This window comes from Lathamus discolor, chromosome 21, assembly GCF_037157495.1.
Source record: "Lathamus discolor isolate bLatDis1 chromosome 21, bLatDis1.hap1, whole genome shotgun sequence".
In the NCBI taxonomy this organism is placed as follows: Eukaryota; Metazoa; Chordata; class Aves; order Psittaciformes; family Psittacidae; genus Lathamus; species Lathamus discolor.
In genome coordinates this window covers 4518419-4544103 of record NC_088904.1, presented here as the reverse complement: position 1 = coordinate 4544103, position 25685 = coordinate 4518419, and the positions used below count along the sequence as shown (strand labels likewise).

Genomic DNA, 25685 nt, shown 5'->3' with positions numbered 1-25685 from the left:
ACTGTCTGCCCACCTACATGTGTGATCTCAGAGCATTGAGCACTTCCAGTCCCTTCTGCAATGACACAATTCCTGTTTACACTCTTGCTGAAGACCCCTGGATTACTCAATAAGAAGGTTTGACCACAGAGATGAATTATATACATCATTTAGGGGAAAAGAAAAATCAGTCTGCTTAGAAAAACGTTAGTTTGTAAGGTTTGCAGTCCTGAAGAGTCTTGGGAAGTGACTTAGTGCATCCTGAGCAATCAGGAAAACTGTGTTATTGTCATTATGGCGCTGGGAGGTGTCTTTTAGTAGCAAAAACCAAAAAGGGAGACCACGGCCAAAGCAGTTGTACTGACAAAACCTGCATACTCTGAGCATTAATGATACTCCCAACAATAATTCCCAGCAAGACATGATGGCTTAACCATCACACCAGCTTGCAGCTCTGTTGGTCAAAACAGCCTCCAGTCTTCTCCTTTTTTCCAGTACAATTCAGTTAATTATTCCCAGGTCTCCCGACAAGTCTGAGCTCCTGCTGGCTGCTGGAGCAATAGAAGCCTATTGTTGCAAATTTGCTTAATCCAGTGTTAGAACTCTTTATTGCCCAGAACAGAAAATGGCATGAATAGTAAAGGAAAAAATGTGAGCTGTTTCCTGTAGGGTTTTAACAACCCTCTGGGGGTGTGATTACAACATATGCTGGGGAACAGTGCTGAGCAGGGTGGCGGTGGGGAGAAGAAGCTCTGGCAGCATTGACCACCCCATCTGTAAGGCTCATTACAGCGAGCTGCTGGGGAGGAATGGGAGGATGGGAGAGCCCTTCTTCATCCCAGTGTGCCACTGTTTTTCAGCCCCTTGGCCTTCCAATCTGTCACAGTTTGTCTTTGCAGGCTTATGTGAGAGGTAAAGCAAAACTGGCTGAGGTCTGATACAGTTGTGGGCCCTTTGCTTGGCCTCCTGCCCTCATGTAAAAAGCATTTTAGTTCCAGGTGTCTTAGTTCTCCTCAGACAGGATCATGTTGACACAAGGTCTCAGGGATCTTGGAAGGGGTGGGATTATCCATGTGGGACCTGGGAGTGTGGAACATTTGACAGTGCTGCGACCTTTCTAGAGATACAAATCAGCTTGTCAAAACTGAGGAAGCCACTGGGAAGTTCTGGACTGTATTTGAAATGAAGGACAGTTCAGGGTGATCTTGTAGCCCTGTCTCTGGAGAGACCTTAGACCTATATTGTGGCTTTGTCACCAGCGTGTTAACTGGCCTCATCTCTTGCTGTTCCTTTCACATCTGTAGTGAAGCTGAACTGTGATGTTCTTACTGTGCACTTACTTTGTTGCAGGACTATAGTTGTTGGATAATTTCTTCTCTTGTAAAAGTCCAGCTTTTCTTGCTGGTGCTCCTCAAGAGTTCCCACAACATCGTGTGCTGTTCTCTCAGCCAGCGTGGGCAGGATATGGCACTTCCAGGAAGATCCTTGCAGTGGTGGTAAGGCTGCCCAGACAATATGTAGTATCACTTAGTTTAGATGAATATGCATGTGCTTTTCCCTGCCAGTGTCTGTCAGGGTAGGTTCCCCTTCTTCAGAGAAGCAAGATGGTTTAGTTATTACAGTGCTGGCAGGCGCTTTGGGCTTCCAGGTTCAATTTGCTTGCACGGTGTGACCGAGCGGAAGCTGCTGAGCTTCTGAATGACTCAGTTCCACGTCTGTGGAGAGGATTCTTTCTTCCTCAGGAGTAGTGTGGCAATGACAAGTGAGACCATTCAGCTCTCTCATGGCTTCTCCAAGTGGTTTATCTTGTTGGGAGTCTCATTGGAAAGACCAAGAAACAAAAACCTTGTGGGTGAGGAGCTGCTTCTGATTCTTACTGAGAGCTCCCTAGGACAGGTCCAGAGGCGCAGAGAATCTGTCCTGGTGATACACAGACATTTTCAGACTTGCACCTTTCTTTTCCCCTGCCCCAGTAGTCACTAAATTACACGAAAGAAAGAAGAAAGCCGAAGGAGTTAGTAAAGGCATCAGGTGGCAATTCCTTGTGATGTGTTTGTTACAAATGTCTCCTGCTTATTAAATTTGTTGTGTTGGCTGTTCAACAGCAATAATGTTGGAAAAGCCCTACTCAGCTTGCACTGGTTCTCATTACTTTTTGGTTGAGGGTTAGGAGCTCAGAATGAAACGAAGAGTTTGAATGTGTTCTCGGCTCCTCTGCCTTTCTGTAGGATTCCTCCCCCAGAGTCTGGAAGGCAGCTCCAGGCCTTTTTTGAGAAACCATTTTGCAGCTATTTTTGTATATTAACATGATGGTGTTTGTGTTCTGCTCTGTTCAAAGCTCTAAGAAAATGTTCAGGGTGAAAACTGATGTTCACTCAAAAGCCAACTTCTCACACGTGGTAAATATGAAAGTCATCACATTCCTAATAGTGGTAGAGGAGTGAGCAGGAAAGTTCACCCTTCTGAGACTCTCATCTTCTTTCCAGGAAGGCCCCACTTGCTGTGGTGGAGAGAGCAGCTTCCTCCCAGGAGATGTCCTTGTTACAACGTGCCTCTTGGTGTGACAGCATGGCCATGGCCCAGTGTTGTCACTCTGCCTATTGCCACAGTGAGTTGTGTGGCATTTTTTTAGCTCATATAAATGGCTTTGCTGACATGAGTTAAATGCCATCTGCAGGACAGGGAACACTGAGAATCAATTTAGCATAATGCACAATGGAGCCATTCCGTTTGTTTTGCCGGCTCCATTCTCTGTCACTGCAGTTTGCCATTGACTAAATGAAAACGCCATTAGAAGCACTGATAAAAGGTCTTCCACGCCCTCCAGTTCTTGCTTTCCTGAGGAATTCAAAGTTAGAGACATAAACCAGACTGCAGCAAGCCGTAACTCTTCAAACATGTAAGAAACCACAACCTGGAATGGATTATTCCATCTTGCAATGACTGAAGTGAACAGGGGTGTTCTTACCTGTTTTGGGCTGCTGGGTTTTGTGTGTAACATCTTCGTTGCCCTTGGTGTCCATGCCAAATAATGAACCTGCTTCCATAAAACATTGGTGCTGTTCTTTATGTTATTTAGTTAGTATCTAAACTTCGCTGCTTCAGGACTGCAAGTAGCTCTAAGCAGATCCTTTAGGAATCCTGTTTGTTGAGGTCGTGTTTTAGCAACGGATGAATAAGTATTTGTACATAATCAAGCCATAAAATCATGTTTTGCAAACTTTTAAAAGTAGTTTTTTGTTTCATCTGGAAGCATATAATAGAAAGGTAGGAGGAGGCTGAAGCTGGGCCTCACACTTCAGTGCCTGTCCTCACCGTGTGTATCTTTGGAGTTTGTAAATGTTAGACAATAGCATTCAAAATAATGCTGCTGATGTATTTGGGCTTCTCACTGATCTACTCGGGGTGAAATGTGTCGGGTTGGTCCAACTCCAGTTGTAATCCAGCAGTTCACACAACAGGCAATGCATCTTCTGAGTCATGGATAGTTTATGCATGGTGACAGTTAACAAAAATACTGACTGATGAAGATTCAGTTGAGACTTCAAGTGTGCAATGACTATGATCATTTTTCATCTCCACCTTTCGTATTGCTGCAGACATAACCAGGCTCTTTTGCACAAGTATGGAATTGAAATGCAAGTTTTCAAATATCTAGTGCTCGTTCAAAGAAGGGACTAATCTGCTCTTTGAGTCCATGGGGAATAAGATAAGAAGCAATGGGCTTAAATAATATCCTTGGAAACATTTTCACAGTGGGGATATAGAGCATTGGAAGGCTGCCTGGGGTGATTGTGGAGTCTCTGTCACTGGAAGTGTTTTAGAAGAGGGTAGAGATGTCTTTGTGAGGAGTGCATTGGTACTATTGATTCCGTATTGGGAGCAAAAGGAGGAGATGCTTCTTGAAACCATCTTTTGTATAATTTGGTTTCTTATGACCATAAATATATAAGAAACACTGTAAACTACTCAGCATACCATTGAGGAGGGTGTAGATGTTTTTCACTTATTTTTAGCACTTGACCTTACAAGACTGAAAAATAACTTTTTCCTTCTGACTTTTGTCCTCTGCTTGGCAAAGATTAGTTAAAAACACAGAGATGGAAAATATTTAAACTTTAAACTAGGATGAGCTTTTCTTTTTGTTGTTTGTTTGTGTGCTTTCATTTGTGATGTCAACTCCAGTCAGGAAAAAAAGGTGTAACTAACCTTGGCACCATGCAGTTCTAAAGCGCTTCCACACTGATGCCCAAACAAACACTGTCGGCTGCTCACTTCTTTTTTAATCAGTAATGCTTAAGAAGTTATAGACAAACCTGAAAGCTGTTTCCCCATCAGATAATAAGAAATTCAAATACATCAGTTCCTTTTGAATGTCTTTTTTTAAACAGAAACAGCACCCAGAAATAACCAAGCCACTACCAAACACTTTCTGATCTGCTACTACGTGTTTAAGCTGTGTCAAAGTGGTGATTTACAAGGATTTCTAGCCCTCAGATCTGAATACAGAAAGGTATAAAATGAGTCCAAGGAAAATAAAGGTAGGAATGACCTCAGCCTGTGGAGACACCATGTCTTGCTCAGCTCAAGGAAGCTCTGGAGAAACAAATTACATTTATTTGTAGTTATTTTGCTACTGTCAATGAATAGAAATGATCCCAGAAGCTGTTGCAGACTGAAGAGAAATGGCTTTGGGTTTCTAGAAGAATGCCAAGACGTATTGATCACTGCCTTAGTATGCAGACAGCTTACTTGTTCATATATTTAAAGTTGGCTTAATGCAGATTTAATATGCTGTGCACAAGTGAGCAACATCAAGCACTGTTGTGTCACTGTGCTGTTCTACACTAATTGTTGCTGAGGGCAATGAAGGTCATTCCTCAGCATGGAACATGCCTGACTTTACTCTTCTAAGTACATACTCACTAAGCGCATCTTCTAAGTACATACTCACAGTTTTCCGTTTGGGCTGGAACACCCCAGCTAACTACAGAGTTACTTACAAGTAACATGTGCTCCTTGTGAGCCAGGTCGGTATGGTCTCCAGCCTTGCCAATAACTTCATTATTAGTGACTCTCTTGCAGAGGATAACAGAGGTAGGAATGTCCTTGCAGGATGTCCACATTGTCCAAGTTCTCTTTTTCTCTTCCCTGTGAAGAGATCCAGGTCCGCTGCTGGTAGCCCTGAATATTCCAAATACTTTGGTGACTTGCAGCTTGTCCACACAAGGTGCTTTTCACAAGAGAGGGGGTCATTCTGTTTCTTTTGTCCTTTGCAGTGACTCCAGGAGCTTGGAAGATTTCTTCCTTATATTGCCAATTATTTGAGTTTCTTCAGTCCATAGTAAAACTCAAGAAAATTATCTAACATCTCTATAATATGGTTTTGATAAGTTAATCCGGATGTCAAATGATAGACATATTAGAAAATACAGTGAATTTTACATGTAACATGATCACCATGTTTAGTATTATAAAAGGGCATGTTCTGAGCAGCTGAAAGTGTTCAGAAGAACATGGAGCTCTGTACAGAGGAAGCAGGACTTTTCCTGATAGTCTTCAAGAGATCTTCCTGGATCACTTGCTAGATCCCTTCCTGGATCCTTTGCTGGCTGGGGTCACACTGCCTTACAGGCCAGTGTCACACACTCTCAGAAATTACTTCAAAGGGTTTTTCCATGTGGCTTTGTTTGGTTTGATGTCCTGCTATCACTGGGTAATATTTTGCATAGATAGCAGAAAATGTCATTGCTGCTCATACCTATTTTATTTGCCTTGTACTGAATAGTTCCTTTTTCATTTGTTTTTGTAGTACCAGGACTTTGATTGTCTTATCGTTCTACATACACATTTATTTCTCCATACAAAGCAAATCTGACGTCAGCTCCTTCCGAGATGATCTCACAAGTGACCCTTGTCCACTCTTCATTCCATGTGAGTTACATCTCTTTCTTTCTGGAGTTTTATGACTTCTCCCCAGTCGAAAAAAAACAGATTTTTTTCTGAATAGTTGGCTAGAACTGCCTCTATTAATGACCCATCAGGCTTCTGTTGAAATAATGTGTTTTTCCCTTAAAACTCTCCACTGCCATAACAGCTCCTAACAGGCTTCACTGCTTGGCATCTAGCAGGGTCCTGGAGTGAGCAGCCTGCAGAGGCTGATGCCTCTCACCTCTGGACAGCAGCATCCTCAGACATGAGCTGGACAGATAGCGACTAACAGCATTTCAGGGGAGAGACTTTCTCTGTAGGATGTGTGATGGGGCATTTTCATTCACTCCCCACTTGCTGCTATAAAAAAACCCTGTAAATAATTCCCAGAACATCCATGGGAAAATGAGTAGATTTTATCTTTAATAATCAATTGCCATGGTTTGAATTTGTCCAGAAGCACCCAGAAATGCTAAAACCTGGAAAACCCCATAGATTGGAGTTCCCGCTGAGCCACTTCAGCTCCCCACCGGTATCAAACCCTCAAAGCCAATTTACCTGTGGGTTGACAGCAGAAAGTCACTTGTTGTGTGTGACATGAGATGGCACATGTGCCAGACAAGCCGAATCATACCAGTGCCATCAAGGCAACACATGCAAATCAGCTTTATTTTCAGTATAAACTGGCTTGGTGCAAGAGATGTAAAATGTGTCAGCCGCAGCATTCCTGTAATACAAACCTAATAACATTTATTTGCTTACTTTAGTGACCATCCACACCCCCAGTGCCTGCAGGGCTGCTCCCAGTTACCTTCATCAACTGTGCACAGCTTCAGGGTTGGCAAGTTTTTCCTGAACATGGGAGGTCTGAGGTCAAACTGAGAAAACAAATCTGTATGTAAATAGCCATGATCCTGCTGCTGTAGCACTTGAGAGACTGAGCTACTGTTTCCTGGGGCTTTCCTGACTGTGTCCCCAGGGGTGTTGTGTGATCAGTGTACTGACAGATCTCACAGTCAAGCAGTGGGAATGTGTGATCAGGAATTTCACTGCTTTTCAGACCAACCTTTTCTACAGGTCACAGTTTTAACGTGTGATTTCCTTGAGGTAGTAGCTTTAAGATTTTTTGGGGGCAGATTTTCTGTGGCTGCTGTAGATGGATTTCTCAGTCTGCTCTGTGTCCTCTGGTGGAAAATGCTGGATTAAGGCTCCTTGCTTACTGACATGAAACAGCAAAGTCTACCTTCCTTTCATACCATCACTTCTGCATTGCATCCTTCCTTTAGGTGGGGGCAATAAGAACATCAGCTTTCCAGGGCTAGTACATTTGCCCAGTCCCTCTCCAAAATAGGATGTGATAGCTCCTCTTTGGAGTTGGAAGATGACTCAATAGTCCTATCCCAAGTGTGGGTCGTGAAACTGTTTTTTGGGAGTTAAAAGAGCCTTTTCTGAAGCTATAGTGAAGTCCAGATGTCTCATAGCTGTTGTGATCTTGAGAGTAGTTTTAGGAGGAAAGTCTGTGAGCGATGCAGCTATGAATCATCTGTCTATCCTGTGTCCATGAAGAAGAAATAAAAAACCCCGATCCAAAAAGAATCCATTTAATTCTGGAATTTTCTGACCTATTTTGGTGCAAGCTGGGCTGAAAAAAAAAAACCCTCAAGCTCCTGGGCTGATGAGTTTCTCATATTGTTTACTCCTGTAACATTCCCTGTGCACTGCCAGCCAGGAATGACGTCCACCCCTCGTCCAGCATCACAGAATAAGAACTTCAGAGGAAGGAATGCAACTTCATAAATAGCAAACCACAGACACTAATGGGGAGCAGAGGCAAACCTGCAGGTTAAAATTCCTTGCAAGAGAAGCCCATAGATCCACACTGCCTGGAGATTCAGAGATGATCTCAGCTCTAGCCTTCGTTTTCCTCCTATGCATCTCCTGCCCTTTTTCATCATGTCAGCAGCGAAGGGCTGGTAAGTCATTTTCATGATTTCTGTATTTTCTGGACTCGTATGTTTTCTAGACTCCCATGAAAAGTATGTTTTGCAGAAGGGAATGAGGAAGAAGGTAACATTCAACTGCATCCACTGAAGCCTGAAAACAATGTTTAGGGGTTTTGTATGAAACTTGAAGCTGAACTGTGTAAATGTTCAGTCTCTGATTTTTGCCCCGTTCACCTCCAGAGCAGGGAAGTTGGTTTTTAAGAAAAACATTTATTCAAGGGCAGCTGGAAATTTTGGTGTGTTTTGGAATGACCTAAAAAAGGCACTTTCTATAAATCTGCATTTTACATGTGATTTGAGTTAAAAATCAGGTCATACAGAATGTCCTATAGCAGGATCCTTAGATATCCTCTCTGCTTGTGCACGCAGAGCTCAGAGAAGCCCTGACTTCCAGGAATGTAGTTCATTACAATAGGGGGATGCTCAGCTCAAAGAGGATATGGGAGATCTGGCAGACTCAGGCTGTGTACCAGAGATACAGATGTGTGCTTGTGGAGACAGGATGAGTCCATGGAGAAGGACGCATAGCAATGGGAATGTCTGCAAGTGCCTAGATTTCCTTTGGGATTTGCTCCTGGGCAGTTGAATCATTATTGTGAATTTGGACATTAAAAAAACCCAAACTTTTCTTTAAAATTACATCTTAATACAAGGGATGGAAAATTCTGCCCAGGAATAACGGCAGCTGCCTGCAGGCTTCCTGCAGAGCTTATTCAAAACCTCTGGAGTTAGAAATCATGTGCAAGCTCCTTGTTTTCAATAAAATCAGAAACATGACTTGAATTTAGTCCTTCTGTCTTAGAGCATCACATTTGCGGTACTTTCAATTTAGTTCCCAAAACAAAATGTACTGGAGAGGTTGCGAATACTCACAGAATCCTCGGTTCTTTGTGGGGTAGACCCGTGAAGCTTCCAGCCTTGTTTGTCACAGAGAATGCCAGAGTTGTGCTAAGCACGGGCTCACACCCTGCCTGTGGCACTGGCAAACTCCTCATGCTGAAGGAGGCAGCTCCCAAATCCAGCTGATTTTCCCCTGAACGTGCAGTGGAAGATGATGCTCTTTGTCTCTTCTTAACGGTTTGCTTAGGCAAGGTGTGACTTCTGTTACAGGATTGGTTCATCTAGAAAAGCCAAAATGAGGTTGTGATTTCTCGTCAGAGACAGGGAATAGCAGAGTTGAGCTTTGTGTCCACTTGGTTTCAAATGGTTCAAGTTTTCTTAAAACTGACATAGTTTTAGAAGCAATGAGCTGCTTCTATTCATTCCTCTTAAGCGAAGAGTATGGACCAGATACTGAGCATGTCTCAAAGGACAAGTGTAGAATCTAGCAGATGGGAGAGAAAAGTCATGTTAATCTGCCCTAAATGACCTTGTAAAATTATTTGTATCCTGTTCAGCATAGCTTAAACAGGATTTTGCAGTGTTGGATGAGCAGATGGATCCTCCATGTCCCAAACCCACTACTGAGCAATTTGAAACTGCCGCTACCCAAAAAGAGCCTGTCTCTAGCAAGGAAAAGTCTGTCCCTTGAGAACAGGAGAGGCAAGGGCTGACGTGCTGGTTTTTCACGTTCAGTGCTTGGCAGCACGTTTGGGATAGACTCAGCAAAGAGCCTTACTTCAGTGGTGCCCTTCATAGCAGCTTCCACAGCACTGAATTATTAATCTGCTGCTTTTGGCAGGAAAGCCTTTCTATGTGTGAACTGCAGAGCCCGTGCCAGATAAGCAGCTACCACAACTGCCAGGCTGCCAGGCCAAGCTGTTTGCTGAGGGGTAGCTGTTTCCTACCTGCCAGGAATGGCTGATTATCACTGTCTGCCCCATCCAGAGCAAACTACCCTGTGTGCAGGTCTCTGTTAATTCCAACAAGCTTCTAATTAGGAACGGCCAGAGACTGGTATGGAGGAGTCTGTATCTCCTCATATCTTAATAATATCTTGTATCTTAAGCTGAAGTTAATAATACCATTGATTTGGGTTGCTAATGGCTCTTCTGTGTTTTTCGCAACCACTTTGGTATTTTTAGGAGGTGAAGTTGGGCCAGAAATGCTGGAAGAGATGAGAGAAACTAACCGTGTGCTAATGGAAGTTCGAGACTTGCTGAAACAGCAGGTAGGTGAGAAAAGGACCCGATCCCTCATATTCAGAGAGATCTCTGAATCCTCTGCCTTATGTGCTGACTTCTGCAGCTGGGGGGGCTGCTTCTTGTCTGAAGTGAAACGAGGAATAGAATTATTGTACTGCAAACCAGAATCAAGAGGTGGTCTCACAGTCAGATCAGTAACTCTGAGATAAAGTGGATTCATGTGAATTCCAAATTCTGCTGCTTAGAACCTTGTCTGCTGAGAACAGAAAGAACTCAAAAAAAAAACGCCAAAGCCATGCACACACAGTGGGTATGTATTTAACTGGAAAAACAAGTCACTTTTTCCTTGGTTTTGTGGGCTCATGAAATCAGTTAGAGAGTCCAAACTTGGAAGATGGAAGAGACCTTTCAGCCATCTATTAGGGTCCTGGAAAGGGAAGTCATATGGAGTCTGAACAAGCGCTGTATTCACTCTTTCCTCTTGTTGTTTTAATCCTAAGCTTTTCTGGCTCTGGTAGTTTCTTAGGGATTTTGGAACTTCTTGGGTGCTTAGATCTTTTCCCATTTTAGCTAGGAGATGGTGGTTTGCCTGGTCAACTCCCTTTTAAGCGTGGAAAAAGGTTCCATTCTCCCTTTCCCCACTGTGGGAGCTGAGGGCAGCAGCCTCTGCCTGCCAGAGGACTGGAATGGCAGACAGGTCCCTGTGCCAGTGCAAACTGGGCGGCCTCTGATCTGCAAAACCATCTGTTGCGTCGAGCTCCCCTCACATCTCAGGCTGCTGCATAAATAGCCAGTGTTTACTAGGAACCAGGTCAGACATGGTTCCTGGCAGCCTCGAGCAACGATTTCCAGTGTTCCCTTCCAGCTCAGCCCTGCCTCACCATACAGGTTTTCTGTTTGTTCTTTCTCTCACTCTGCCACCTACTTGGGTTTTTTTTCATCCATGGCTTTTCTCAACAGTGCTTTCAAGAAAACTTCATAAGCAAAACTTGCGAATACAACTGGAGAGCCAAGGGGGCAGTTCATCATTGCTTAATCTGTGCAAGGATTTTCTATAGCTTACTTTTCCTTGATTCAGCATTTTGGGGTGTTGGCAATAAGGATGGCAGAGGCCTGACAGTGAAAGGTCAGATCTACTCTTCCTGAGTCAAAGGCTGAAGTATTTTTGGCACAAAGGAGCCACTGATACTCATTAGTAGTGCTCCGAATCCTCCACTCTGCTCTGTCACCCTCTTCTAATGGGAGATGTTCTGGGTTAGATCTCTCTCTGATTTGGGTTAGATCTCTCTGTGCATTAACTATTCAACATACAGGACCCCAGGCTGTGTTGAAGGGAAGAGAGCATCTAGCGTAGGATGAAACTTGCTCTTACACCTGGGAGCTGGCAGAGACATGGGCTTTTGTCAGAGTGAAACGATGTCCACAGGGTGTGAAAGGTTGGTCCTGAGCATCAGTTGCAGACAGTCAGGCTTTGCAGGAGAGAAATCTGCTGGGATTGCTCTCTGAGATGCTGGAGCATCTATAAACATGGGCTTGGGACTGACATGCTTACTTCTGCCTCTCCTTAACCCAGGTGAGGAAGTCTGGAGGGAGGAGCTTTCATGAACAGATTGTAAACATCCTCAGGGCAAGGGCATTAGGGACAAAGAATGGCAAAAGCAATGTCAGAGATTATTCAGATATCTGCAAAGATGGCTCATGGGAGCCTCCCTCTGAGCTTTCCTTACACAGTCTGGGCTGCAGGTCAAGCAGACCTCTCTTGGACTCTAGTTCAGCATCTTTTACAGTAGAAGACCCAAATAAAGTAGATTTCTCTTTCTCTGTGACACTTGTTTGTGTGTATTCAAGTCAAGTGTCTCCTGCATCTGTGATAGAATTGTATTACTGAGTTAGCCTGGAGAAACACTGCAGCAGGGAGTGACTTGCAGCAGGGAGCACAAGCCACCTCAGGTTCCAGAAAGTCTGCAACGTAGACTTTGGGTACCCAGAGTTACTTTGTCAGTAGCTGTGCAGTCTCAGAGACACCCTGGGTTTGGCAGTGGGGTTTACAAGTTTGTGTGGGAGCAAAACTCACCCTTTGGCTAAGTGATGGTTCTTGTTTTCTTCTAGATTAAGGAGATAACATTCCTGAAGAATACAGTCATGGAGTGTGATGCCTGTGGTGAGTTAGTGAGCTGAGTCCTATGTTCAACTATCTCATCAGTCCTTCATACCCTTGTGTGCAAACAAGTACTAAAAAGCTACCTGTGACTGTGTCCCCAAAGGAAATGGCTTGTTTCACAATTACCTGAGTGTCACAGGGTAACACTCAGTATTAGTGATGCTTTTTTCCCCCCACAACATTCTACACACATGGACCAGTGTTCCATGCTGCTCTCATGTTCCATGGCAGCTGAAGCTATTTACCCCTTTCCTGAGCAGAAGTAGCCTTAAAAAGCTGAATCCTTCCAGCAACCCCCCAGCATTTGCTTACGTGCACTGTTTCTGAAATCAGCTTTATTGGTGGCTTTGTGACACACCACACTGGACTTCTCAGGGTAGCTACATGCTGGTGCAGAAAGCTGCCCAACCACATCTCCTCATAACCTAACCCATGGCCCATGTTCGAATTGCCTGGGAATGCACACTGGGTATCCTGTGGGATACAGCTGGCTACTCCTGAGCTGCAAGTGGAAGAGAACATCACCCCCAAGAGGTACTGCTTTGCTATTCCTTCCATCCTAATGCTGCCACCATCCAAGCAAAGAGATTGTTTACACAGAGTTCAGGAAACAGGGTCATGTTTTTACCCATATAAATCTTGTCCTCTGCTCCCCAGTAAATGTTGTAGGGTTTTATTTCTAAACTGGAACTTACTTCCAGTATATCTAGCTTGCAGAAAGCGTGGTTCTTGGAGGTGCTGTTACCTGCCAGTACACTCAAAGGGTGCAGCAGTAACCATGTCTGCATTTGGAGAGACTGTCCTTCTGCTGGAATAGAGATTAGCCAAAGCTCCTGGGGCCTGCAGTACAGAACTGCATTCATCCACAGCAATTGTTTTAATAATTTGCTCATAAAACTGTCCTGAACTTTCTCTGTTACTTGATTTCTGCCTTCCGCACTTGCTAGTCTGTTTTATATGTGTTCTTCTCCTGCACTCCTTACTGTTAAATTTGAGCCTATTTTAATCATGCATTGAACAACGTGACTCCCATCAGTCGTGTGCTTCTCATTATTGCTCAGAAAAAGAAACATGAAGAGAGGAAGCCTTGGGTTTAGTGAAGATTTTGCTGCTGGCAGTGGTAGAGTGTTGGCTTTTGTTCTGTTTTGTTTCAGGTTTTTCACGTTAGGCTTTTAAGCTGGAGAAAGTGGGAGCAAAAAGTGTCCCGCTACGACTTGGAGTAGTGGCTGTGGGAGACTTGTGACAATTCTGGAAAGCTTATTCACAGTCCTGAACTGGCCTTCAGTGGAGTTCTGTGTCCCATACAGACTGATTCTGCAACTTCCCTAGTGCTGTGGGGCAGGTCATGAGGACAGAAACAAAAACCTGGCATTTGGCCTCAAGCTTTAAGGGAAGCTGGTGTGAGCAGTGTGGCACAGGCTGGATTTGCTCACAGTGCTTCAGAATAGGACTGCAGGAGCATTTATATGGGGTAGAATTTCCTACCCATCAAGCACAGTACGCCATGCTTAGATGGACCATATTGCTGTATTCCAGGCCAGAACTGATGAATGGCTGAATAACAGATTGATTTCCCATCTGCCAGAATGAAGGGAGGTTTCTTGCCTTGTGGAGACAACAGGTAGCATGTTATACATAACATTATGGCACAAAGCCTTATTGAGCCTGATGCGAGTATTTTCCTGCTACAGACCAAGCTGACCTGTTTAACATGCCTGCTTCTACAGCAGAGACTTTGCCTGACAGCCCTCCACAGTGCTTCTCAGAATTAAGCCTGTGTGGATTCTGCTTTAGGCAGGTGCCTGAGTCCATAGCACCAGTGAGGAGTAGTTATGAAGGAACCAAGGAGAGGACTGATCTCTGTGGAATCATGGAATCATAGAATAGTTAGGGTTGGAAAGGACCATAAGATCATCCAGTTCCAACCCCCTGCCATGGGCAGGGACACCTCACACTAAACCATGGCACCCGAGGCTCTGTCCAACCTGGCCTTGAACACCACCAGGGATGGAGCATTCACAACTTCCTTGGGCAACCCATTCCAGTGCCTCACCACCCTCACAGTAAAGAACTTCCTCCTTATATCCAATCTAAACTTCCCCTGTTTAAGTTTTAACCCATTACCCCTTGTCCTGTCACTACAGTCCCTAATGAAGAGTCCCTCCCCAGCATCCTTATAGGCCCCCTTCAGACACTGGAAGGCTGCTCCGAGGTCTCCACGCAGCTTTCTCTTCTCCAGGCTGAACAGCCCCAACTTTCTCAGCCCACCTTCCTACGGGAGGTGCTGCAGTCCCCTGATCATCCTCATGGCCTCCTCTGGACTTGTTCCAACAGTTCCATGTCCTTTTTATGTTGAGGACACAGGACTGTATATAATACTCCAAGTGAGGTCTCACGAGAGCAGAGTAGAGGGGCAGGATCACCTCCTTTAACCTGCTGGTCATGCTCCTTTTGATGCAGCCTAGAGCAAGGGCATTACACCAGCAGCAAGAGATTTGGACTGGAGCTAAGGCTTCTGGGGTTTCTTATTTATTTTTTGTCTGCTCTGACTCAGGAATTTGTCAAACTGCTGCTTCTGGCTTCAGTTGTTTCCATTTACAAAACAGCTACAACTGCTCGACCTCAGAAAGGATGTGAGGAAATGTCCTGTGTGTGAAGCACACTGATCCCTTCTGAGACAGTGAGACCACCTGATGCTAGTCCCTGGCGGTGACAGCTTTGTTCTAACATTCCTCTTGTCCTCCAGGCATGCACACAGAGGCCACAGGCCCTGTCATCACCGTGACACAGTTTAACAGATGCCTTCCAAACTCCTGCTTCCCTGGCGTGGCCTGCACCGAGACCGGCACCGGCTTCCGCTGCGGACCCTGTCCCCCGGGTTATTCAGGCAATGGCACCCACTGCACAGACATCAATGAGGTAAAAACCCCAAATGGGACAGGCTGGAGGGTATAAACCTGACTCACTTGGCTTGGAGTGTTGCAGGTTTGGTTTGTGGTTTATAAAGAAAAGTCTTGCAAATCCCCTCGGAGCTGCAGTTCAGCAGAAACATCAGTTCGTGGGAAGGAAGTCTGTATCTCACCCTCCCTTGAGCTCTGTTCCATGGTGGGTTTATATCCAGCTAGGGATTTCTTTCTAAAAGATACATAGGCTCCAACAAAATAAATCTTTTGGTTTGTACCACACAGGAGGGTGAGTTTGGAAGCCCAGAACAGTCCCTTTTGGTCTTACGATCTTTTGAGCTAATGGCTGATGAGTTGTTAGAGATAAGATTTATTATGTGTGGAATAGAATCAAACACTTCCCAAATAGTCCTTTCTACAATAAATCTTACCACACTACTTTTAATGCTGTAGTTCTGCCTTTAAATCAACCCTTGCTGGGCAGATACTGTTTGTTTTTTCTAGGAAGTGTGGCATTCCGTCAAATTTTCCCTCCATGTCTGTGCAGAGCTTCACTCAACCGTTAATTTTGTGTGTACATAAGATTCCTTAGCTGTGTGGTTCCCAAATCCCAGTCCTACGCTCTCTGATTAGGCCACCAAGCAACTGCAAGTGTCTTGCAAAACTATATCACCTTTATAGTGTTTCGATTTAAAACCTGCTGAAAAGGGTCAATGAGAGTGATGACAATCTGTCGGTCACAAAACCGTGGGAACCACTCTGTTAATGTGTCTGCCAGTACAGAGCACAAGAATTCAGTGAAAATAACAAAGTGTTGGAGAAAATGAAGCATTAATAGCAATTCTGGAAGACAATTGCTTCCCAGGCTAGTAAACAAACAACTGTTCTTGTCTGTCAAAACCAGCGTAAGGAATGATCCAGTTCTCTGGATTCAGAGACTGCCAGGAAGGAAAGTGTGAAGTGAAGCCAGCCCTTTGCCTGGGCAATTGATGTCACCGAAGAAGAATTAGTCCTGAAAGTTGATTTGTTTTACTTGTCTGCACATTACTGGAACTTGGGGGGAACAACAGAGCTGGGGAAGCTGCATTTTCCACTTGCAAGGAAAGCCAGGAACTTCTATGCATTTTTGGTTTATTCTTTAAAAAGAAAAGTACAATAGGTGGCTCTCAGCCAGCAAGGCCTGTTTTGAGAGCTGGCTTCACAGCTGGCTCTGAGGGAGAGCTGTGGGCCTGCCTCACAGCTCTGCACCACCTCTCTTGTTTGCAGTGCAATGCAAACCCCTGCTTCCCAAAGGTCCAGTGCATTAACACCAGCCCTGGCTTCCGCTGTGATCCCTGCCCTCCTGGCTTCACTGGGCAGATGGTTGAAGGGGTTGGACTGGCCTATGCGAGAGCCAACAAACAGGTAAGGTCCACAAACGTTTCTGTCTCCCTCTGATGCCATTAACTCTTTCCCCTCTGTAACTGTCATTCAAAAGTCTTGGAGCCTTCAAAGAAATGGGAGGGACATGCAAGGTGACTGCATTGTGTTGGTGGAAAGGCTGATGCAGTGAGAGGAGAGACTAGCCAAGGATGTCCTGGCACATCAGCAGTGAAGCAACCTCCACTCTAATACTTTACTTCTGCTCAATCTATGCTGGACATAATGTTATGTCTGTGACACCTCTGGGGCTGTGAAGCCACCCCAGGGCATCCTTCATGCTAGGACACAAAGAGCTCATGCAGCTACTCCCTCTCTGCTTCCCCAACAGCCATAGACAGGCTAAAGTAAAAATAACAACAAAACCTTATGGTTTATAAGCAGGAACGGCATGTGGCTTGTGTTATTTAGAGAGCTTCTAGCTGGTTACAGGATGCAGCCTTTGACCTTGTTCCATTGACCTGCTTCTATCCTTTTACAGTAAGGAGATACTCTGCCAGCTCAGCTCAGAGCTAAGCTGTTTTGCCAGGCTGAAATCTCTGGTGGCTGTAGAGGGTGAGCAGCTTGCCTGGGGTCAGGAATATTGCTGGGATCAGCCTCCAGTTTGAAGGAAAATTTTGAGCTGTGGGTCCTAGTGAAGTGTGTCAGGGGCTTTGCTTCTGCATCTAGTGATGCGCTAATTCTGTAATCTGATGGGGGTCTGCTCAGGAGTGAAGTGAATGTCTATTTTGTTCTTCCTGGGCAGGTTTGTACTGACATCAATGAATGTGAGACAGGCGCTGCCAGAAACTGTGTCCCCAACTCCATCTGCATCAACACACGGGTCAGTACTACCGCAAGCCTCGTTTGGGTCTCTTCCCCAAGCTCTGGGGCCTCTGTTAGCTGTGGAAATCAGCTGCTGAGGAAGCAAAGGCTTGCCAGGACTCATGTGGTTGTTAACTCCCTATTGCTCTTCCTTGCAGGGATCCTACAAGTGCGGGGCTTGTAAACCTGGCTTTGTTGGGGACCAAGTGAGTGGCTGCAAGAGCCAGTCAGTGAGACGCTGCCCTAATGGAGAGATCAGCCCGTGCCACGAGAAAGCAGAATGCATCGTGGAGCGCGACGGGTCCCTCTCCTGCGCGGTGAGATTCAAACCTCCCTGCGAGCAGCGCCTGCTCATTTCGCCTTCCCTTGCACTGTGCTTGCTCTGCTGGGTCTGCCACTGCCCTCTCCTGGAGAGCCTTCCCGGCAGCGACCTGCTCTCCTTTAGCACCTGAGCTGCTGCAGTGTCGCTTCCAGTGCTCCCTGGAGACCTGGACAGGTCCTGGCACCTCAGGTCCGCTCTTGTGTGTCTGGGCTTTGGTTTTTGCCTGAAGTGCTACAGATTTGTCAGTCATGGAGCATTACACACAGCTGAGCAGGGAGAAGCACCATGCAGCAACCTGCAGGAGCCAAGATGCTGCTGCATCTGTCTTTGTAATCTCAAGAACAAGCTGAGAGCTTGTATCTGAGCTATGTAAAATGCTGTTTACAGCATAAATGCTTATTCCAGACAATATTTTTCCGTAGAGCACTGTGTACCTTGGTTTGCAATGTTTCCTGCTGGTTCTCACGTGAAGCCTTCCATTTCGGAGGCATATGGCCATCAGGGGACTCACTGCCAGCCTCATTTTGTTCATGTGCTGTCTTCCAGTGCCTCGTGGGGTGGGCAGGGAACGGCTACGTGTGCGGGAAGGACACAGACATTGATGGAGTCCCTGATGAGAAGCAACGCTGCTCAGACAAAAAGTGCCGCAAGGTACAATGCAGTTGTCTCATGTAGCTGATAGCAGGACACCAGAGGAATACCTGACCAGAACTGGGCCCTTCTGATGTGAGACCCTGCTCATCCTTCAGAACTCAGATTCCTAACAAGCCCTGTGTTGCTTTCCTTGCAGGATAACTGCATGACTGTCCCCAACTCCGGCCAAGAGGATGCTGACAGGGATGGAATTGGAGATGCTTGTGATGATGATGCCGATGGAGATGGGATATTAAATGCTGAGGTTTGAATTCTAATGCTTAGGCTCTGCACCTAAATGTACCCAAAGGTCTTGCATAGCAATTGGCTTCACTTCTCTCTCTCTCTCGCTTGGCCAGGTGTCTGTGTGACTCCTCAGTAGCATGCTCAGAGCCACACATTCCCCTGCAGCCCATCCCTGTCTCCCACAGGACAACTGCGTGTACACGCGCAACGCAGACCAGCGCAACATGGACAAGGACAACTTCGGTGACGCCTGTGACAACTGTCGCCAAGTGAAGAACAACGATCAGAAGGACATTGATGGTGATGGGAAGGGAGATGAGTGTGACGATGACATGGATGGAGATGGTAAGAGCAGCAGGAGAGCATCCTCAGGGAGGTACAGCACACAGCTAGAGAGGCTCAGGGCAAGTGCCAGCTTTCAGAGGCTTGAGATCTACAGGAGCAGAACTAACTTCTGGTAGGACGAAGCACAGCTCAGTTTTTTAGCTGCCAAGTCAAGCCAACATCCTTCACAGTTCAGCTCTCACAGGGTTTGACTATCTCTCATCAGGATGGTGCTAACAACTTTTTATTAGCACTCTTACCGTGCATAATCAAAGCAAGGTTTAGGCAAGAAAGAAGATCTCAGGCCAGACAAGGACACTACTTGGTGATGTAATTTAGATGTAGGAAGACGTGCGGGAATAGCCAGGTTGTTGGCAGCTACCAGCTCAAGGCAGTATGTATCAGGGCTGTCTTCTGGGGTGAAAAAACATTAAATGACTTCAGAAGCAGTGTGTGCACTGATGCTGCTGTATTTGCACAAAGCCTGCTTTCAAAAGCCGGAAATCACAACTGCCCTGGCCTGAGGCACACATTCTTATTTACAGAGTATTTCTGCATCTAGCACTATTTGGGTCTGGCTGCATCCTGCTGGCATGCTTTGCTGCTGTAGTAGGTAGATGCAGAGAAACGGGAAGTGAAGTCATTCAGGTTGCAATTAGATTGTTCCTGTCCTTGAAAAGGCCCTGTCTAAACCTTCCAGGTCAAATGGCCAAGATTCACCTTGACTTATTTTCCAGTTACACAGATACGTGCTTTAGAGGGAAAGCCTCTGTCATGGTTTAGGGGACCACATGGTTTAGGGGACCACAGACAGCTTCAACTTCATCCTCTTGGCCCCTCACTCCTGTACAGATGTGATGCTGGTTTGGAGCCAAATTCTTCAGTTCTTTAGCTTCCTCTAAGGAGCACAGTTTGGGACATTTCCTCTCAGGTTCACATGCAGCAGCATGCTCAGACATCAAGCATGATGCAGCCTGCAGTGTTTTAAGATCAGTTGCTGCTGATCTCTTCAACCTCCAAAGCTGCGAGCATGTAATTGAAATTGTGTAAAACAGTTGCCTTATTACACGACTTCAGCTGTCCTCAATTTTTGCCATCTCTTACATCCAAAAGAGATCTTGCTGCATAGAGCCTAACAGGCCTCTTGCCTTGATGGGTCCACTCTGCTTGTTTTACAGGGATCAAGAACCCCATGGACAACTGTAAAAGAGTTCCTAACCCTGATCAGAAAGATGCCGATGGCGATGGAGTAGGAGACATGTGTGACAGCTGCCCCACAGTCAGTAACCCAGACCAGGTAAGGCGGTAGTCCCCATTCTGCAGTCCTGTGACGGTGCTGGCGTCACCTGCCTGAGGTGCACAAACCTGGGAGCTCACCAAGCATCACTTGCAAATCCCACAGTACAAAAGTGCAGCCCCTCGAGGTCAAACGTCCTGGTGTGGGGAAGGGGAAGTCAGAGAGGAACCGCTGCACTCTGGCCTCCTCTCTTCCTACCCTGTTCATCTGGGGTTAGAAACAGCACTGCTTGAATCCATCAGGGCCACATGGAAATCCTGCAGCAGGAACTCTCCCACTGTTGTCAGCTGTGTTTTCAATCAGAACAGCCATGGCACTGAGCTGACCCCTCTCTTTGGACTCTTTATTGCCTTGATTACCTCTTGATCTATGGAAAGTGTCACTTATTACTGCTTTATTTTACTAGAAAGATACCGACCATGATCTGGTGGGAGATGTCTGCGACACCAACCAGGACAGGTGAGAGCTTGCTGCAAAGATTATACTGGGGTTGCATGAAACCTTGGGGATGGAGGGAGAAAAAGACAACTCCCTGTCAGCCTGGCTTGGCCTTACCTGAGAAAAAGAGGTTAAGGGAGGTGGAGTTCTCTTCACACCTCAAAAGAATATGTCAGTGGAAGCATGGCCTGTGCTGGCCTGCTCGTCATTACCTACCAGCCCCAGACCTGTTCGGACACTCCAGCAGGGATATTTCTGCTCTGTTGTTAGTGTAGCTAAGAGGCAAAACTCCCCAACTTGTGCTGTTCTTATTGAGGACCCCAGCTCCTAGAAAGGTGTTACCTGCTGCTTTTAAAATGGATGAGCTTTACCTGTGATTTCCTCCACCAGCGATGGGGATGGCCACCAAGACTCCCGGGATAACTGCCCATCAGTGCCCAACAGCTCCCAGGTGGACACAGACAATGATGGGCTGGGAGATGAATGTGATGATGATGATGATGATGACGGGATTCCAGATGAGAAACCTCCAGGCCCTGACAACTGTCGGCTTGTCCCTAACCCTGGCCAAGAAGACTCGGATGGTAAGGGGAAATGGATGCACCTAAGCTCTGCTTGGGCCCTTCAGTTCCTGGTGGCTAATGCCTACCAGTTTGGTCTCTAGAGATAGCCAGGAATTAAGATCTTCTCAGTACTGACCTGGGATAGTCCTATGTCATTTTCAGATCTCCCAAACCCCTGACATCGGGGTCATATCTGGCACAAGTTCTCTTCCAGCCATGACAACAATTTGAGGTGTCTTCTGCTCACAGCATCCCTGCAAGCAAGAGAAGCCTCGGGGTTTCTTTGCAACTGACTTAAAGTGTAGCAGTGCTCTGAACACCTCTTAACCTTGCACATGGCTACCGTAAACTGCACTATCCAACAGCGATTGGAGTAAAACTCAGGTGTAAGGGTAGGAGAATTAGTGAACGCTTGTTACTCCTTTCCTTCTCTCGTGCTCTCAGGTGATGGTGTGGGAAACCTCTGTGAAGATGACTTTGACAGAGACATGGTGATTGACAGGATTGACGTGTGCCCAGAGAACGCAGAGGTGACCCTAACGGACTTCAGGGCTTTCCAGACAGTTGTGTTGGACCCTGAGGGCGATGCACAGATTGACCCCAACTGGATTGTCCTCAACCAGGTAGGCACTGCTCCAGAACAGGCTGCGGGGGGTGGGGGGGGGGACGGGCAGGCCTGTACCAAAGTGGGTGCAGTTTTGCTCATAAGACTCTGCAGGCTTCACATCCTAATCCTGGAGCCTCACCCCCAGGGTATCCTTCCTCTGAGCACTGAACCAGGGTGAAGCTGGCACATTTGAAACTGTTCTCATGAGTCAACATTCCTCTTTTTCAGGGCATGGAAATTGTCCAGACCATGAACAGTGATCCCGGCCTGGCCGTAGGTGAGGCTCTTCCTTTTGTCCTGAGCAGGGAAGTTACCGCTCAGTAACTGCCTGCTCCTAGTGCAGCTTTACAAGTACCTAATGCTCCATCCACCTCCGGGGGAGATACTTCCTGCAGTAGCAGAAGCTTCCGCTTAGGAAAATCCACCTCTCCCATCCAGATCTGGAATCAAATGGATCTCCGTTTAGTTTTAGAACACAGAATCTTTGTTTTTTTAACCAATTCCAGGTTACACGGCGTTCAATGGAGTGGATTTTGAGGGCACATTCCATGTCAACACTGCCACAGATGACGATTATGCTGGTTTCATATTTGGCTACCAGGACAGTTCCAGCTTTTATGTGGTCATGTGGAAGCAGATGGAACAGACATACTGGCAGGCAAACCCCTTCCGCGCAGTAGCAGAACCTGGAATTCAACTGAAGGTAAAGCAGCCACTGAGAGACAATTTGCTGGTGGGTTTGTGGCCTTTTTCTTAGCCGTGCTGCTTGGACACACGCAGCTCCAGTCAGTCAGTCCTTTATCCCCACCTCCTACCAGTCTCTTCTCGGTCTCAGGCAGTGAAGTCTAAAACAGGCCCAGGGGAGTACCTCCGCAATTCCCTGTGGCACACGGGAGACACCACAGACCAGGTCAAGCTGCTTTGGAAGGACCCTCGCAACTCCGGCTGGAAGGACAAGACCTCCTACCGCTGGTTCCTGCAGCACCGGCCCCAGGTCGGATACATCAGGTGGGGGTTTACAACTGCCTCTGCACGCCTGGGGAGCACTTTAACACACAGAAGCAGCATCTCCAGTGCAGTGCAGAGGGAAAGAGGAGAGAGCCTCTGCTTGAGGAACAGTCTCTGTGTGGGTGCCTCAGTCTCATGTTCGTGCCCTACACGTGCTTGTTCTCTCCTAGAGCTCGTTTCTATGAAGGACCTGAAGTAGTAGCAGACACTGGAGTTGTCCTTGACACAACCATGCGAGGAGGCCGCCTGGGAGTCTTCTGCTTCTCCCAGGAGAATATCATTTGGTCCAACCTGCGTTACCGCTGCAACGGTGAGTTTCAAAGAGCAAATACAGGGATTGCTGCCGTTTTACTTTCAGGACACTCGTTTGCTCTGGGATAACCCCTCCCGAAGCCTGCAGCGGGAGGGCCCACAGCACCTGAGTCTATTTTTCACTCTTGGTTCTACTTCTAATCTGTATTTGCGTCAATCTCCTCCTCCTCAGACACCATCCCAGAAGACTATGAAACGTTCCGAGTTCAGCAAGACTAAGCCCTGATGTCACGATGTGTCCAGCCAGCCTTGCTTTCAGCCCCTGCTCAGCTGCCCCACTATTGCTCCTGTAGCCCCTATGAGGAACTGTAAGTAACGTACCACTGCGGCATCACCCAGCAGCTCTCCCACCACAGCAGCTGGCTTACACGCTCCAAACCCTGCTGGCACGGCCACGGTGTAGACAGCGAGTGTGAACAGAGCCCGAGCTGCTCTAAACACGAGCTCTCTACGCACCGCGGATGTGCTGAGAAGCTGCTTGCTGTAGCTGGAATTGAGTCAGTCTCGTGTGGATGATTCCCAGGGATATTTTCCCTACTCAAAGGCTCTCGAGTGTGAATGTTTGCTTTCCTTCCCAAGCAAACCCAGCCCTAGTCTGAAAAGGACACAGGGAGCAGCCCGTGTACAAGTTGCTCACAAAACATGAAAAAAAAGCACTTTAAGGAGAGTGTCTTTGTTCTGGAATGTTGGATCATAAATACTTGGAATGTTGGATAATAAATACTTGGAACGTTGGATAATAAATACTAGACTTCTTTGTCACGTGCGTGTTGCTTTTTCCTCCTCTGGAACTGTTCTAACCCCGATGTGTAAGAGACCCTCAGCAGCTGGGTTATCACTTGTTAGCACACATGCACGGGGCCATGCTCTGCTGCGAGACCCTCCCTCTGCTCCGACTGCCCTGCCTGGGCCTTGTGGGGGGGGGTTAGCTTTAAATGAAAGCTTTAGGTGGGATCTCTCTTACGGCACCAGGCCGGGACTCCCACGGCCGGACAGCCAGGGACCAGGGAGTGCTGCAGCCGTTGGTGCCATGGGTGCTCGGTTGAGCTGGGGAGCAGACGCGGGGTTTGCCGAGCTGCTGACCAGGGAAGGCTTCAGTCCTGCACTAGGGTCATCCCCAGCATCTCCTGGGTAAGCAGCAGCAGCATTCCAGGCTGCCTCAAGAGCCAGTAAAAGCACATCAGGTAAGGGGTTCACGTTAGTTACACTGACACTTGCTCCTAGTTCCTGGGGGACACTCAGCAGCGCAGTTCTGCAAGCTCGGTACAAGTTCCACTCTAGAGCAAGGCCGAAGTACCCATCCTGTGCAGTGGCCATGCTGCTCCCGTTACACGTTCCCAAAGAGGCAGGGTGTGAACACGCCTTCCATCTCCTCAAAAGGGCTCTCGGATCGGAAGGGGCATTGCACGAGCTTGTAAGAAGCTGATTCCCCAGTGGATCTGGCCAGAGATGGTTCCAAGCCAGGCGCAGGAATGAACAACCCCTCACTGGTCCCAGCAGCGTCCCGCGCACTCGCTCCAGTTGCGCTTCACGCAAAGCGCAGGTTCTCCAGCACCCCCGTCCCTCAGTGCAGAGGAACCTTCCCAAAGACAAGCACAAACCGGGCTCCGAAGCAGATTCACTCCACTCGAGAGCGATGCAGCCGCTGCCCACGTGGAGGGACCGGGTCCTTCTGACCCAGCCGCCTTTGTAACGTCCTGCCCTGGTCATGGCACCGCTGCTCAGCCCCATGAGCCGCCCAAGGCAGGCGCTCCTGCGGTGAACGCTACACCCAGGTAAAGCCCACGTCTGGGACAAGCGGCCCGGGCCAGGCTGAGCACTCACACACTCAAACCTCCTGCACCTCACACTCTCCTCACCCCACACAGCCCTAACGCTACGCAGCAGCCCAGGGCCGAGACCTCAGTGAAGCTGAGACCGTCACCACCCCAGGCACTTGGGATGCTCCTGGTGACAGTTCCAAGCTCGAGACTTGTCACAGCCCCTGCATCCTTCCAAGCGGCTGCAGTTTCCTCACACAGAGCTGGGTTTCAGCACTGCCGAAGCCAGGGGACCCCCAGCACTCAATTCCACCCTTCCCTTAGAAACACGAGCACCGCGACATCACCACTTCCACCCTGAGGACCGCCACAGAGCAACCACCCCACAAAGGAAGCTAAGAAAAAGCTGAGCAGCCAGAGACAAAACCAGTTGAACTTTTATTACATTTCATTTACAAATAATGCAAAGATACAAAGACGAAAGCCTTCACACAAAAAAAAAGGATGGAGAAGAATGTACATTGAGGCGAGCTGCTTTTTCACATCAGGTCTCGGGTTGCAAACACTTAAAGCCAACTCCAGTTTCCACTTCACCCAGAGAAAAACACAAGAAACAGAACGTTCCTGCCGCAGGGACAACGGCCGCAGCTCAGGATTGCATCTATCAGTGAGGGAACCCGCAGCTCCTGGGCACAGGAAGCGCTCAGCATTTGTCCTGCTCTGAAACGCATCAACCGGTGCTGCCGAGCTCCAGGCACCGCACGAGGCTGGGTTTTAGCTGCCAGGCTGGGAGAGGAGCGGCCAGAGCAGCTCCGCGGGGCTTCAGGAACCTCAAACTCGCCCTCTGTGAGCACGGACACGTTTAATTCCCACTGCGCCAGGGGATCCTTC

The 25685-nt window shown here is 47.2% G+C and overlaps 1 protein-coding gene across 8 annotated transcripts in view; it reads left to right on the top strand.

Moving 5' to 3' along the window:
* The window catches only part of COMP (cartilage oligomeric matrix protein), a 36920-nt gene extending 13165 nt beyond the window's left edge, over positions 1-23755 (top strand). For 4 of the 8 annotated variants that reach the window (XM_065699806.1, XM_065699802.1, XM_065699803.1 and 1 more), the window contains 20 exons: positions 5792-5913; positions 7636-7883; positions 9938-10023; positions 12107-12158; positions 14905-15077; positions 16328-16465; positions 17226-17303; positions 17443-17601; positions 18153-18257; positions 18397-18504; positions 18671-18830; positions 19988-20106; positions 20513-20565; positions 20935-21128; positions 21552-21730; positions 21943-21991; positions 22221-22417; positions 22550-22722; positions 22893-23032; positions 23207-23755. In XM_065699806.1, the coding sequence (XP_065555878.1) occupies positions 7808-7883; positions 9938-10023; positions 12107-12158; positions 14905-15077; positions 16328-16465; positions 17226-17303; positions 17443-17601; positions 18153-18257; positions 18397-18504; positions 18671-18830; positions 19988-20106; positions 20513-20565; positions 20935-21128; positions 21552-21730; positions 21943-21991; positions 22221-22417; positions 22550-22722; positions 22893-23032; positions 23207-23253 (2286 nt within the window). In that variant the 5' untranslated portion in view covers positions 5792-5913; positions 7636-7807 and the 3' untranslated portion in view covers positions 23254-23755. Of the gene's footprint in view, positions 1-4502; positions 4521-5791; positions 5914-7635; positions 7884-9937; positions 10024-12106; positions 12159-14904; positions 15078-16327; positions 16466-17225; positions 17304-17442; positions 17602-18152; positions 18258-18396; positions 18505-18670; positions 18831-19987; positions 20107-20512; positions 20566-20934; positions 21129-21551; positions 21731-21942; positions 21992-22220; positions 22418-22549; positions 22723-22892; positions 23033-23206 lie in introns of those variants that run through there. The other 4 variants (XM_065699811.1, XM_065699810.1, XM_065699805.1 and 1 more) reach the window with 3 other exon arrangements.
* The last annotated feature ends 1930 nt before the right edge of the window (positions 23756-25685 follow it).